Source organism: Pteropus alecto, unplaced genomic scaffold (assembly GCF_000325575.1).
Source record: "Pteropus alecto unplaced genomic scaffold, ASM32557v1 scaffold125, whole genome shotgun sequence".
Classification (NCBI taxonomy): Eukaryota; Metazoa; Chordata; class Mammalia; order Chiroptera; family Pteropodidae; genus Pteropus; species Pteropus alecto.
The window spans coordinates 2,304,891-2,318,013 of record NW_006436888.1 but is presented as its reverse complement, the minus strand read 5'-3'; the positions used below and the strand labels follow the sequence as shown (position 1 = coordinate 2,318,013).

Genomic DNA, 13,123 nt, shown 5'->3' with positions numbered 1-13,123 from the left:
CTAGGGCGTCGGACCGGAGCCGGCTGGTGTGCGGGCGACCCAGGTAAGCGGGACTTGGGGTGCGGGTCCCGTCCTTCCGTCCTTGCCCCGGCTACACACAGGTGACAGCGGGCAGCCCGGGGCCGGAGCCCGCCCCGCCCTCAGCCGGGACCCCAACCCCGGCGCTCCTAGAGGGGGCCTGCGGGACCCGGGGAGGAGGACTGTCCTTCCGTCTCTCCCTCTGTCTCTGTCGCCGGAGTCGGGGTGAGGGCTGGTGTCCCTGCCCGGGAGCGGGGCGCCAGGGGCAGCGGTGGGCAGGGCGGAAGCTTCCGCACAAAGAGGACAGCGTCCCGCACATGGATCGAATTAAAGTCCCCGGCGGCGCCCCACGGTGACCCGGCCAGCCGTCCTGCTTGGCTGCGTGCTGGAGGGCGCCGGGTTTCCGGAGCTTCGGGGACCTCTGGGGCCCTTTACCCAGCCGGGGTCAGGAGAGGGGAGGGAGGGGCGCCAAGACGGCCCCTCTCTGGGCCTTAGTCCTCGTAGATGGCTGGGAAGGGGTGAGCCTGGGCGATCCCCAAGGTGTGTGCATCTTGGCATGGATCCTCCAGCCCAGATCTGAGGAGCCGGGAGGAGGCTGGGCAGCGGCTGGACTCCTGCTCTTCATAACGGCGGGAGCTGAATCGTGGTCCTCCCGGGGGCTCCTCTTTACCCTCGGAGGCTGAATAACCGGCCGGCCTTCTCTTTGCACTTACTGAGTTCCAAAATCCTGAGCGCCCTCTCCGTCTCCCCTCTTATGCTCTCAGCCAGCCACCCTTCAGGACGGACCTCATTCTCACCGTATAAAAAAACCGAATCCCAGAGAGGTTCAGTGACCTGCTCAGGGTCACCCAGCAGGAAGGGGATGGGGCCCGTGTGAATCCAGCTCTGTGTGCCTCCCACCTCCCTGTGGTGGGTGAGAGAAAGGGGGAACCCCTATCCAAGGCTTCCAGGTCCCCTGAGGGGGTGCAGCCCCACCCCCACTTCCAGCAAAGTTTAATTCCAAACCAAGCATAGACTGCTTATCAGAGTATGGAAGAACAAAGCTTGGGGTGGTTCCAGAGTTTTGGAGGAGGTTAGAGGAGCGGTATGGGGGGCCTACTAGGAGCTCTTGGAGACCCTCCCCCCAGCCTGCCTGTCCCTGCCCTGGCTGCAGCCTGAAGCCGGGCTGGGTGGCTGACTGGCTGCATCTCATCCTCCTTCCTTCCTCTTGACAGGAAATGACTTTCCTTCCCTTTGTTCCCACTTTCTCCGCTTACCCAACTGGATCTCTGATCCGCTCTCTGGGGGAGGGAGAGTCAGGGTGGAGGGTCCCCTGGGTAAGGCTGGCTGGGAGGCTGCCCCACAGGGAGCTTTCTCACATGTACCCCCTTCCAAGGTGGCCCCTGGGGCAGTGGAACCAGAAGGAAGCTGAGCCTCCCTTTCCTCCCAGGGCCTGACTGACCCAGCTGACCAGACTTTGAAAAGTCCCCAGCTTGGCCCCTTCCCTTGGGGCCTGTAGTCCCTGCAGGAACTATAGAGAGTTTGGGGAGGGGGTGCCCAGCTGTGAACATCTGGCTCAGCACTGGGACGTTTGCCTTGGATGTTTTCCGAGAAACCACAGATCCAACTTCCCGAAGGGGTAGGCCGGGGGGGAGGGGGGGCGGTCAGTGTCAGAGCAGAGTGGAAAGGAGGCCAAGGGGGCATCCACAGCCATCTGGGGACAGCCCAGAATGTACTGTGGAGAATCAGGGTGGAGGGTCCTCTGGGTAAGGTAATTGGTTGGGATGGGGCCATTCTGGGGTGAGAACAAGCCTGAGAATTTGGGGGTTCCCATGCCATCCAGGGAAGAAAAAGTGTGGCTGAGGTCCAAGGACACCCATGGATTCAGGTCCAATGGTGCTCCGTTAGAGTCTGCCACGATGGCCTGTAAAAGTCACCTAACCTCTTGGGGAATCACATAGCCCATCTGTAAAGTAGGAACGAAATGAGCTGTGTTTAGAATTAGGTGAGTTTCAAGGCACAGAAAGCACTGCGTATAGTGGCTGGCACACAGCCAACATTTCATCAGCAAGTGATCTTGTTGTTTTTTGTATTAAATCTCAGATGCACTCTGAAAATTATTTACAAAAATAGATAATTAAACTTGTAGCAAAGTATAAAACCAAAGACTATGACAGTCAATATAAGCATATATACTTCAAAACATCACTTACAAAACAAGAAACGAGAATAATATTTTAAAGAACTTTTGAAGCTTTCTTCATTTATTGCTTTCTTTTTTGGAAGAGATATTTTATGATCAGACTGAGCTATACATTTTAACCAAACACATAAACCAATTTAAGAGGAATTTGCGAGCATTTGCTGTTCCCCATCAGTCACCAAGATTGCCCACGGTGACCAGCTGGGCTTTATACAGAGGGAGGCCTTTGAGTGGCCCCTCAGGCTCCAAGTCCACCATTAGGGTCCCTCAGGGCCTCTACTCCTCACCCGTCCAGCCCCACTTCTTCAGGTTAACTCTCTGGGTCCCTGTTTACTTTCTTCCCCCATGAACCTATGGGCTGGGCTTTGGGGCCATGTCAGGGTAGCCTAACTGGAGAGTGAGACAACAAGGGCATGCTTTTCCCCCTGGGTGCCCACTTCACACTCCTGAGCTGAGTGTGGTCGACTTGCCCCGCCCCATGGCCCCACTTCAGCGCTGGCCCCGGAGGCTGCTGTCTGCAGGAACCACCCGAGCGATAAAAAACAGGCTCTCTCTGCCACCCTGCTCCCAGATCCTGGCTTTGATGCCTATACTGTGAGCTGGACTCAGGTCACACAGAGATCACAGATATATCTGATGACACATGCAGTCACTTATGGGGGTGGTGACAGTGAGCCAGTGTGCCCTGTGAGCTGTCATCACTCTGTGGAAGCAGACGGGGATCAGGAATCAGGGGAGGCACTGAAATTCAACCTGACTGGGAGGTGAGAGAGGATGAACAGGTGGTAGAAAACACGCCAAGGCAGGTAAGGAAGAAAGTCGAGGACGGGCAAGTGGTCCAGGGTTGTCAGAAAAGGGGTTGAGGCCAGGGGAATTTGGACTTTAACTTGAGGGCAGTGGGGAGCTTTCCAGTAGAGCAGAAACAGCTTCATGATCTAGAAAGATCACTCCAGGGACCGGGTAGGAGGCAGGATTAGAGCCCATTGAGGCACCTGCCTGAACCAGAGCCCTGGTTTTGGAGATGGGGCAGGGTGAGAGATTCCAGCAGTAGAATCAAGACCTGATTGGCTGATGGTGGAGAAGAGGATGCTGGCTGTGGGCGGGGTGGGAGAGGGCAGCAGAGCCAAGTGGCTAAGAGCGTGGCCTCCGGCTCCACTTCTGCGTGACCCTGAACAAGTAACTTCACCTCTTTGCCTCAGTTTCCTCATCTGTAAGATGAGAATAGTCACAGTGCCTCTCCACCAGCTGCGTTGGGGGATTTATGAGTTAATAGGCAGAAAATGCTTAGGGCAGCATGTGCACAAAATAGGTCTTAGTAGCCAGTAGCTCTGATGGTTCTGTCGCCTCTGCTTCCTGGAGGCCAGCCCCGATGCTCCGAACGGTTCACGCTGTTTTCCTCCCACAGTGGAGCTGGCCTGACCTTGGGGACTTTGGCTATCCTAGGAGAATCCAGTTCTCAGGTGAGGGAAATAACTCAGGGTGTGGCCGTGCAGGCGGGGTGGGGGGAGCTGGAGGAGCTGCTCCTTCCTCACACTTAGAGGAGGAAAATTAATCATTCGTGAGGTGAGCAGGGCAGGGCTGCCCTTTGCTCCCCCAGCTGTGCGGCTTGCAGTGAGGGGCAGTCAGGACTGTTGGGACTCACCCTGCAGCCAAGTGCCCTGGTGGACACCTACCCACCCCCAAAGGATGTCCCCAGCCCCTTCTCTGGCTGGGCTGGGTCCCACTGGCACAGTGGGGTGGCCACTCCTGTCTTGCTGAGAGGGAGGCTCCGTGCCCTTGAGGGAGGGGCCTCCGTGTCCTGGCGGAGTGTACCCCCCGCGTCCCCAGCCTTGCCTGAGTCCAAATTCCGGGCTGGGTCCCACTGGCACAGTGGGGTGGCCACTCTTGTCTTGCTGAGAGGGAGGCTCCGTGCCCTTGGGGGAGGGGCCTCCGTGTCCTGGCAGAGTGTACCCCCACGTCCCCATCCTTGCCTGAGTCCAAATTCTGCTCTGCCCCCAGCCCACCAGGAGCCGAGGCAATGGCCTCAAAACCTGAGAAGCGCATCGCCTCGTCTGTCTTTATCACCCTGGCACCCCCACGTCGACACGAGGCTGTGGCTGAGGAAGTGAGGCGGGCAGCTTGTGAGGCCCGGCCCGGCCGCACCAGGGAGTCTTCCGCCCCCATGAAGGCAGCCGGGGCCGGCTCAGCAGAGAGGCCCAGTCTCTGGACGGCCCCCGGCAGGGCCGCAGCCCCGGTGCCAGCTGTGCCGCCTCAGCTCTCCAATGGAGGTAAGAGGGTGGGGAGTGGGCAGAAGACCGGGTCAGAGGCAGCACTGAGGTGGGAAGGGAAGGGCAGACTCGGGTCATTCATTCTTTCATTTATGAAGCATCTAATGTGTCAGCAAACTCTGGAACCCGCCTGCCTGGGTTCGAATCCTGGCTCCCTCACTGCTTGGCTGTGTGATGTTGGCAAGTCATTTAACCTCTCTATTCCTCAGTGCCCTAATCTGTAAAATAGGGATAATAGTATGGTTCTCAAAGTGTTGTTTTGAGGATTAGATGAATTAATACACACGTTTAGCCCAGTACCTGTCATGTAGAAAGTGTGAAATGTGTTACCTGCTGTTATTATTCTAGGCCAGACACTGGGGACATGAAAAGAGAGACAAGGTTTTCAGTCTGCACGAAACTTATATCCTAGTGGAAGAAACAGATAATGAAAATGTAAAATATAATGTCAGGGAAACACGAGTCCTATACAGGAATAAAATGTGGTGCAGCATTTTATGGGGTGGTCAGGATGGCTTCTCCAAGGACGTGACATTCAGCGAAGGCCTGAATGACAGGGTGGAGCTGGCCGGGGAGGTGGATTGTTAAGAGCGGTGGGAACAGCAAGCGCGAGGTCCCTGAGGTAGGAATGGATCTGGCAAGTCGAAGGACCCGAAGGGTGATTTTCTTCTCTCTCGGGCTCTGCCGTTCTCTGGCTGTGTGATCTTACTCAAGCTGTTTCCTTGCTTGCTTTCCTCTGGAAAATGGAAATTTGGTCACGTAGTAGTGATGCATCTGTCACAGAATGGATACTTCATAAATGACTGTTCCTTTACCTTGTACTTCGTCTGGACTGGCCCTGCTGCCATGGTGACAGAGAACCTTCTAGTCCGCTGTCCCTGCCACTTCCATGGAAAGTCTCAGTTGCTGGGTTGGGTGGCAGCAATGAGGGATAACAACCAAGGCCCTGAGGCAGGGGGACGGCTCATTGTCTGGCAGGGCACCAGATGGAACACGGAGGCATGGAGCCGCCAAGGGTGAGAGGCCAGCTCAGGATGGCACCTGAGCTCCCCAAGTCCCCCGGTGCCTACTCAGACAGCCTAGCGAGGCTAGGGCAGCCCGGTGCAGCCATCACCATGGAAACCACCTAGAGACCAATAGGAGGTGCCAGTCACAGGAGGCCAGAAAGGAGCAGGAGAAAAGGCCATACGTGAGAGTACGTCCATATTCATGTAACATGCGACCTCCTAAATTGGTCTTTCCATCCTATCCACACATCCTAAGAACACAGCCTCTCCAGCTGCTTCTCCACATAGAACGAGGACCATGATGAACCAGGTTCACACCTCGGGACATGTGATTCCATGAAAAAGGAAAATGATGTCCCTTCTGGGTAGGAGACAGAGCTCAAGAAATATTATTTAGATGCCAAAATGCCAGAATTTCCAGGACATTTCCATGGGCTATTGGAATTCTAAGCAGAAGATCACAGGAATGTGATTAAAAAAAAAAAAAAAAAGACCTTCCTCGGGAGCAAGTGGCTTCACAGTGACTGGTCAGCCATTTTGTTTGCCACTTGGGTGAACCTGAGCAGAGCACAGTGAATCTTGGGGTTCAGCCTTGCTGGAGTGAGATACCTGCTAAGCGAGCCGCTTGGACATGAGTCCAGTCCCACAGAACACAAAGCAGGCCGGGGGTTCCGGCCAGCTGCTTAAAGCCATCTCTACAGCGGGCTGCCATCCGATGCCTCGTCTAGTGGTTGTCCCCTCATCCTGGCAGAAGCCCCCTCCTTCCCTGCGCTCGTCCCCGTGCCACGCTAGACACTCTCAGCCGCCTCACCGCTCCTGCTCCTAAGTCAGTTTTTCTCGTGGCTTCTCTTTAAAAGGCTGCTGCCTTTGCTCTTGCTCTGGGCCACCTGAACCGAGTCATCCTCGCTCGACGCTGACCTTCTTTCTGCACACCTGCCCTGTCCCCTCTCGTCCCTCGCTTTGTCTTGAATTCCTGCCTCTGCCGGGACCTGCCACCCTTCACAGCCTATTGTCTACAACCTAAGGCAGGTCCTGGGAGAGGCCGCAGCACTCCACTGTCTCCGCGCCTGGTTCCTGACTCACATCGGCTCATCTGGAGCATGGTTCTCACACTTCAGTGGCATCAGCATCCCTGGGGGCTTGTTCAGACACAGCTGGCCTGGCCCCACCCTGGCTGTTTCTGATTCAGCAGGTCTGTCGTGGGGCCCTAAAATTTGCATTTCTTACACATTTCCAGGTAATGTTGATGCTGCAGTCTTTGAACAGGCAGCATCCAGAACTTTTCAAACCATGTCAGTTCTCTGAGCTGACCCCTAACCTGCTGAATCAGAAGCTCTGGGGATGGGGCATTAACAAGCCCCCAGGGGGTCCTCTGGTGTGCTCCCAGGGCTAGAACGAGCTTCCCATATGTAGAGTACATTCCCGGCAGCCCAGAGAGGTGCTGCTGCAAATTAGCAGAGGATGGGACCAGAGCCCAGGTCTTTAGGGAGCAGGGTTTGGGCCACTGGCAATCTGCTTTCCATGAGTGTCTAGAGCAAGGTCTAGGGCAAGGCAGCCTGATCTCGGTGGAGCCTGGCCTACCTTGAGCCGCAGCGACAGGAGGTAGGCACAGTGCCATGTCTTTTACCCTGAGGCACTATTAATAGCACTCACCCTGTACGTGGCAGTGACAGGATTTTCATGGGTGTGTTCGCAGCCCCACACTACGGATTCTCTCCTGACCCTCCAGTAGCCTCTCCAAGGGGGCTGGGCAGCCCCTTGTCAGGGCAGCACGAACAGGTAGGAGTTATTCTAGTGATTGTTCCTGGAGAGCGGAGGGCCTGGGGCTGAGGCAGGAGCTGGGTGATCCCCCGCCCGCCGCCTCCCTCCCTGCCAGGAGCATCCGAAAGGCTGTGCACAAGAACTAGCAGGCAGAATGGAAGGCCACCCTCAATGTCACTCCTGTCTCGCGTGTGTGTGTTTGCTGTTGGGTTATTGTGTGTGTGTGTGCGTGTGTGTGTGTGTGCATGCGAGTGTGCGTGCGGGTGTGTGTGTGTGGGGTTTACTTTAATGAAACTTTGAAACATACACGGAAGTAGGGGAAACAGTACAAGGAACCCTGTATACTTCACATCCAGTTTCAACAATTACTAAGTTTTTGCCATATTTATTTCATCTTCCTTCCTTTCTTCTGTTTTGTGAAGTATTTAAAAGGAAATGCCAGTAATCAGGTCATTTCAGTCCCGCATTCTTCAGGGTAGATCTCTAAATATGGCCATTTTCTTACATAACCACAAACAAAATAAGAATGCCTTATGATTATCTAATATTCTACGCATAATTAATTTTCCTGAGTTGTCATAAAAATGCCTTTTAACTATTGGACTGTAGTAGAATGAATGGTTTACATTATGTCTTGTCCTCCTTTTGAGCTATACCATGCAGTGGAATTTTAAACGTTTTCTCACCTTCACAATGAGGAGAACTAAGTGAGATGATTCATCCTTTGAATCAGGCTCAAATAAGATCTATACCTGCATCATCCAATAAAAATATATGGTGAGTCACAAATGCAAGCCTCATACGTAATTTAAAATTTTCTAGGATCCACATAAAAAAATGAAAGAGTTAAATGATATCATTTCTTATAATATATATTACGCAACTCAATATATAAAAATTACCATTTCAGCATGAAGTCTTTATAAAAGTGATTATGAGGTGGTAGACATCCGTTCTCTTCCATGACTCTTCCAGTACATCTGTGTCAGTGTGGATTCTTCGTGTGCTCGATAGGCGCACATGGCTGGTGGCGATTTCATTGGCCAGCACAAATACGTACAATTATATTTGGTTGTTCTTCTCTAAAGTCTCTTAATTTCAAATAAATCGTCTCTCTTTTTCTCTCTCACGCCTCTGACTTGTTGCAGAAATAAGGTCAGTTTCTGTAGAATGTCCCGAATGCTGATTTGTCTCTTTGCGTCCTGTGGTCTTATCCAACTTGCCTCTCTGCCTTCCAAATTTATTATAAATGGAGGTTAACTCAGGAGACCTGCTTAGATTGTGTTTGGTTTTGGTTTATGTGTTTGGGCTTGTTTTGGTGAGAACACTTCAGAGGTGGTGCCCGTGGCTTCCTATAGCAAACCGGGGATCGAAAGACCCCTGACGTCTGCTGAGGTTAACTGCGGGTGGTGTCAAGCTGCCCCCTCCTTTGGAAAGTTCGCCACCAACCTTCCACTTAATGCTTTCAATACCTGATGGCTATTACCTGAATCTGTTGAACTACTCCGTGGTTCCTGCTTCAGCACCACCTGGGGAGGGCTTAAGCTCCACATGGCTGGGTTTCTGGTTCCGCAGGCGGGGAGCAAGCGAACTTGCATTTCTAACACTCTCACAGGTGTGGCTGCTGGTCCCGGAGCCGCACTTTGAGAACCACAGCCTTAGGGGTTGGATCTGCTTGTATCCCAACAAGGGCCTTCTGGCAGAGGTTTCGGGCATGCTGGTAGCGGGGTGGGAGGGCTACTCTTTGACAGCTGCTATTTTCTGAGTCTGTGGCACATCCCATCCACTGTGCCAAGCCCTCACCTGCATCATCATAGTCTTCACAACAACCCTAAGCAATGGATACCCATTTTCCAACTGAGCAAACGGAGACTCAGCCTAAGTCTCTTGCCGGAAGACACACGTCAAGTCAGTGGCAGAGCTGGGGATGGATCCCGGGTCTGGGTGACCCTGGACCTGAGTCCGCAGCCACCTTGCTGCACAGCCTTCCGGGCAAGTGGACACCTCCTCTGTTCTCCTGCACTGACTGTGGCCAATCCTTTCTCCCCTTCCGGCTGCAGGATGCTCTCTTCCTCCTCCAGCCCTGGATGGCGAGGACGCACTCCCCGACCTGGACCTCCTCCCACCTCCGCCGCCGCCCCCACCCGCATACCTGCCACCTTGCGATGACCAGCCTCCAGCCTCAATGGGGGCGTCACTCATTTCAGATTTAGAGCAGCTGCACCTGCCCCCGTCCCCACCACAGGTACCGCCAAAGCCTTGACCGCAGACAGAGCCCCACGGGCTGGGGCTGGGGAATCTGTGCTCTCTGGGCCTGTCAGGGGTTCTAAGCCTGGGAGTTGTTTAGTCCTTCCTCCTGTTTGAGGGCAGTTCTTCTTCGAAGCTCTTTGAAGCTGGTAAAAATTGGTCATGTTTTTCAAGGTCCCGGAGAAGGAGTGCCATATTCTTTTCCCCCTCAGGTGCCCCTTCAGCTCTGAGAAGACATTTCCCTGGGTCTGATCTAAATCCTTTATGCTGCACAGGAACCCCGTGTGTAATCCTCTGCCCTTCACAGAAATGGGAGGGGCTCCAGGGGGCTAACTGTGCCTGGTACCACCAGACAAGGAGCAGAGCTGAGAGGGCTGAGTGGGGTCCTCACTGAATGACTTCTGTCCTACATGCTCTCCTGTCCCCACAGTCCCTGGCGGAGGGGGCTCCATTCCAGCCTCAGCCCGGTCATCTCAGGCCTGCGGAGGAGAAGTTGCCGCCTCCCCCAGCAGAGCCTGTTGGCTTGGCTGAGAGAGAGGCATCCACAGGTACGGGCACAGGGCTGGGAGGATTCTGGAGGGTCCCCAGGGGCCCTTGTGAGGCTGGCATGGGCTTCCACATGGGAGCTGGGAGAGCAGGGACCACAGCGCCTGCTCCAGCTCACGGGTCAGTGACAGGCCTTTATCTGCATGGCCTTAACCATTTTTCCTTTATAACTAAAAACCGTTCAAATTTGACCAATAAAATTTGCTGCGATAGCAAAAATGCCTTGAACTTTTTTCACTACTTATTTGAATACATAAGACCCTCACATAGTACAAAATAGAAAGCGTGAAAGGAGGGTACACAGTGAAGAGTCCATCCCTGTGTCGATAGCTTCTGCTGGTGATGTCTCGCATACCCTTCCAGAGCTAGTTTATGCGTATGTGAGCAAATACAAATATGTATCCACTGCCTCCCCATTTTTCCACAAATGATAGCAAACTTTGTGCTTTTCTGCACTTTCTTTCCTTCATACATCTTAGAGCTCGTTCTACATCAGAACATAGAGTGGCTCCTTATTCTGCATAATATTCCTTAGCTGGGTCCTACCATGTGCATTTAACCAGTTGTCTGAACGGGTGCTTAGGTATCTTCTCGATGTGACAAATAAGGCCAAAATGAATTGCCTTGCACGTGGGTCATTTTGCTCACGTGCAAATTTGTAAGATAAATTCCTAGAAGAGAAAGCACGATGGTCAAAGGGCAGGTGCATTTGTAACTTCGATATTTTTGCCAAATCGCCCCTCTTGGTCAGCCTGATCTACACTCTGGCCCACAGTGTCTGCGTGCCCGTTTGCCCACAGCCTCTCCTGCTCTGGGTCACTCGTTTAATGAGCAGTATTAAGTACTTACCGTGCACCGAAAGGCCCTCTCTGCCCCAAGGTTATAAACTAATTCTCCTCTGGGTTCCTCTAGTGTCTTTGTGGTTTCATTTTCCACGTTGAGATCTGTACATTTGAGATGACCTGGGTGTGAGGTGTCATGAGAGAGCCCCCCACTCTTTAATTTTTTGCAGATGGCAACCCAGTTGCCCTGACACTTTTCCTAAGCCACTCACACGGCTTTTTACTGCTCCTCAAGACCCTCAGGAGATCAGGTCACACTCACGACACCCCCCAGGAATTCGAGGCAGAGACCTGGCACTCTGGACATGTCCTGGGTGGTGACTGGGTACAGTACTCCCAGGCTGAGTGGATGATGGCCTGTGTCTCCTCTACCCCAGACATCTGTGCCTTCTGCCACAAGACCGTGTCCCCCCGAGAGCTGGCCGTGGAAGCCATGAAGAGGCAGTACCACGCCCAGTGCTTCACGTGCCGCACCTGTCGCCGCCAGCTGGCCGGGCAGAGCTTCTACCAGAAGGATGGGCGGCCCCTCTGCGAACCCTGCTACCAGGTAACCCCCCATGGCAGTTCTCCAGGTGCCAGAGGCCAAGCTGGGCACCCGGGAGACGTTATATTATTACAATCCTGGGCCTCGGGTAGGCGCTCTCGATGCATTTCACATATGAGGAGGCTGAGGCTCAGAGAGGGGCAGGAGCTCGGTCGGGGTGTATTAGTTTCCTGTGGCTGCTGTAACAAATTGCCACATACTTGGTGACTTCAAGCGGTACACATTTATTCTCTTACAGTTCTGGAGGTCAGAAGTCCAAAATCAGTTTCAGTGAGTCAAACTCAAAGCATGTGCTCCCCCTACCCGCAGCTCGAGGGGAGAAGCCGTTTCTTTGCCTTTTCTAGCGTCTAAAGCTGCATTCCTCGCATTCCTTGGTCCATTTTCAAAGTCAACAGGGCAACATCTTACTTCAGTATCACATTTCCTTCTGCGTCAAATCTCCCTCTGCCTCCTTCTTACTAGGACATTTGTTGATGGCATTTAGGGCCCACCTGGATAATCCAGGATAATCTCATCTCAAGGTCCTTAACTCAATCACACCTGCAGAGTCTCTTGCCATTCAGCGTAGTCATAGATTCCAGGGATTAGGACCTGGGCATCTTTGCGGATGTCACTCAGCCTGTCACACAAGGTCATACTCCAGAAGGCGACGGAGCTGGAGTTCTACCCCATGCCCATCTAGTTCTGAAGCCTGTCTGTGGTCTGACCACTCTCCCACCTAGAGCCACGAGGTTCCGATGCACGGCCTAACGGGGGAGTCTGTGTTACCTCTGGGTACCAAATGCAGCCCGGGAGAGCTAGTTCGGATGCCAAGGTATTGGAATCACTGACTCTCCAATGGTGTGAGGTGGCATTTTTCAATGTGGTGTACAGACCACCCACAAACGCACCACCTGGATGTGCATAGGCCTCACCTTGTCCTCCTGATGATAGCACCTGGCAGTCTGCATTTTAAACGAGTCTCTCAGGTGATTCTGAAGTTTGGAAACTACTGACTTGAGGAGTTAGGATATTAGGAGTTGGGACTATCTAGAAAAATCGGAACGATCTGCCCACAGGCAGCGAGGAATCACTGTGGGAGGAGAAAGGACCCCTCTGTCCCCTCGATATGACAGTGGTATATCTTTATCCCCCTCCCTCAGCTTGTAGCCAGGCAGGGGTGAGGCACTGAGGGGAAGCAGAGGTGAGAGGGGATGCTGAGAGCTGGAAACAGCCAGGAGGGACTTGAGCAGTTTGCTAGGGAGGGAAATGGTGCCTCCACCAAATATATATGTAAGATGAAATCAGGTTAAAATTACCAGGAGCACAGCCAGGAAGGGAAGAGACATGTCTAGGAAAAAAGATGGACTGGTTAGAGAGAGGCCTCTTCTCTGTCTCAGTGATATCTCTCTGCCTGTGTCTACCTCTGCCTTATCCCCTGTCCTTCCCGAATGGATTCGAGGCAGTGTATAAGATTATAAGGCTGCACATATACCTCTAGTCAACAACGTTGGACACTTAAAAATGTGTCAAGAGGATATATCTCATGTTAAGTGCACTTACCACAATAAAAACACATTTTTTTAAAGAATACATAACAATACTATGAGATGTGACATAAATAAATCAGAACGGAAGAAAATCAAAGTAGAAAGTGAGATGAGACCAAAGGGAAAGTTAGTACCCCCAAATATATAATAAATGAAAGACCCCTACGGTTGTTCCTAAAA

At 53.0% G+C, this 13,123-nt stretch overlaps 1 protein-coding gene across 3 annotated transcripts in view; it reads left to right on the top strand.

Moving 5' to 3' along the window:
* FBLIM1 (filamin binding LIM protein 1) overlaps window positions 1–13,123 on the top strand; it is a 19,294-nt gene continuing 6,171 nt past the window's right edge. For 2 of the 3 annotated variants that reach the window (XM_015591394.2, XM_015591392.2), the window contains exons 1-6: window positions 1–43; window positions 3,606–3,660; window positions 4,199–4,467; window positions 9,296–9,480; window positions 9,913–10,030; window positions 11,248–11,417. In XM_015591394.2, the coding sequence (XP_015446880.1) occupies window positions 4,218–4,467; window positions 9,296–9,480; window positions 9,913–10,030; window positions 11,248–11,417 (723 nt within the window). In that variant the 5' untranslated portion in view covers window positions 1–43; window positions 3,606–3,660; window positions 4,199–4,217. The remainder of the gene's footprint in view (window positions 44–3,605; window positions 3,661–4,198; window positions 4,468–9,295; window positions 9,481–9,912; window positions 10,031–11,247; window positions 11,418–13,123) is intronic. The other variant, XM_015591393.2, reaches the window with a different exon arrangement.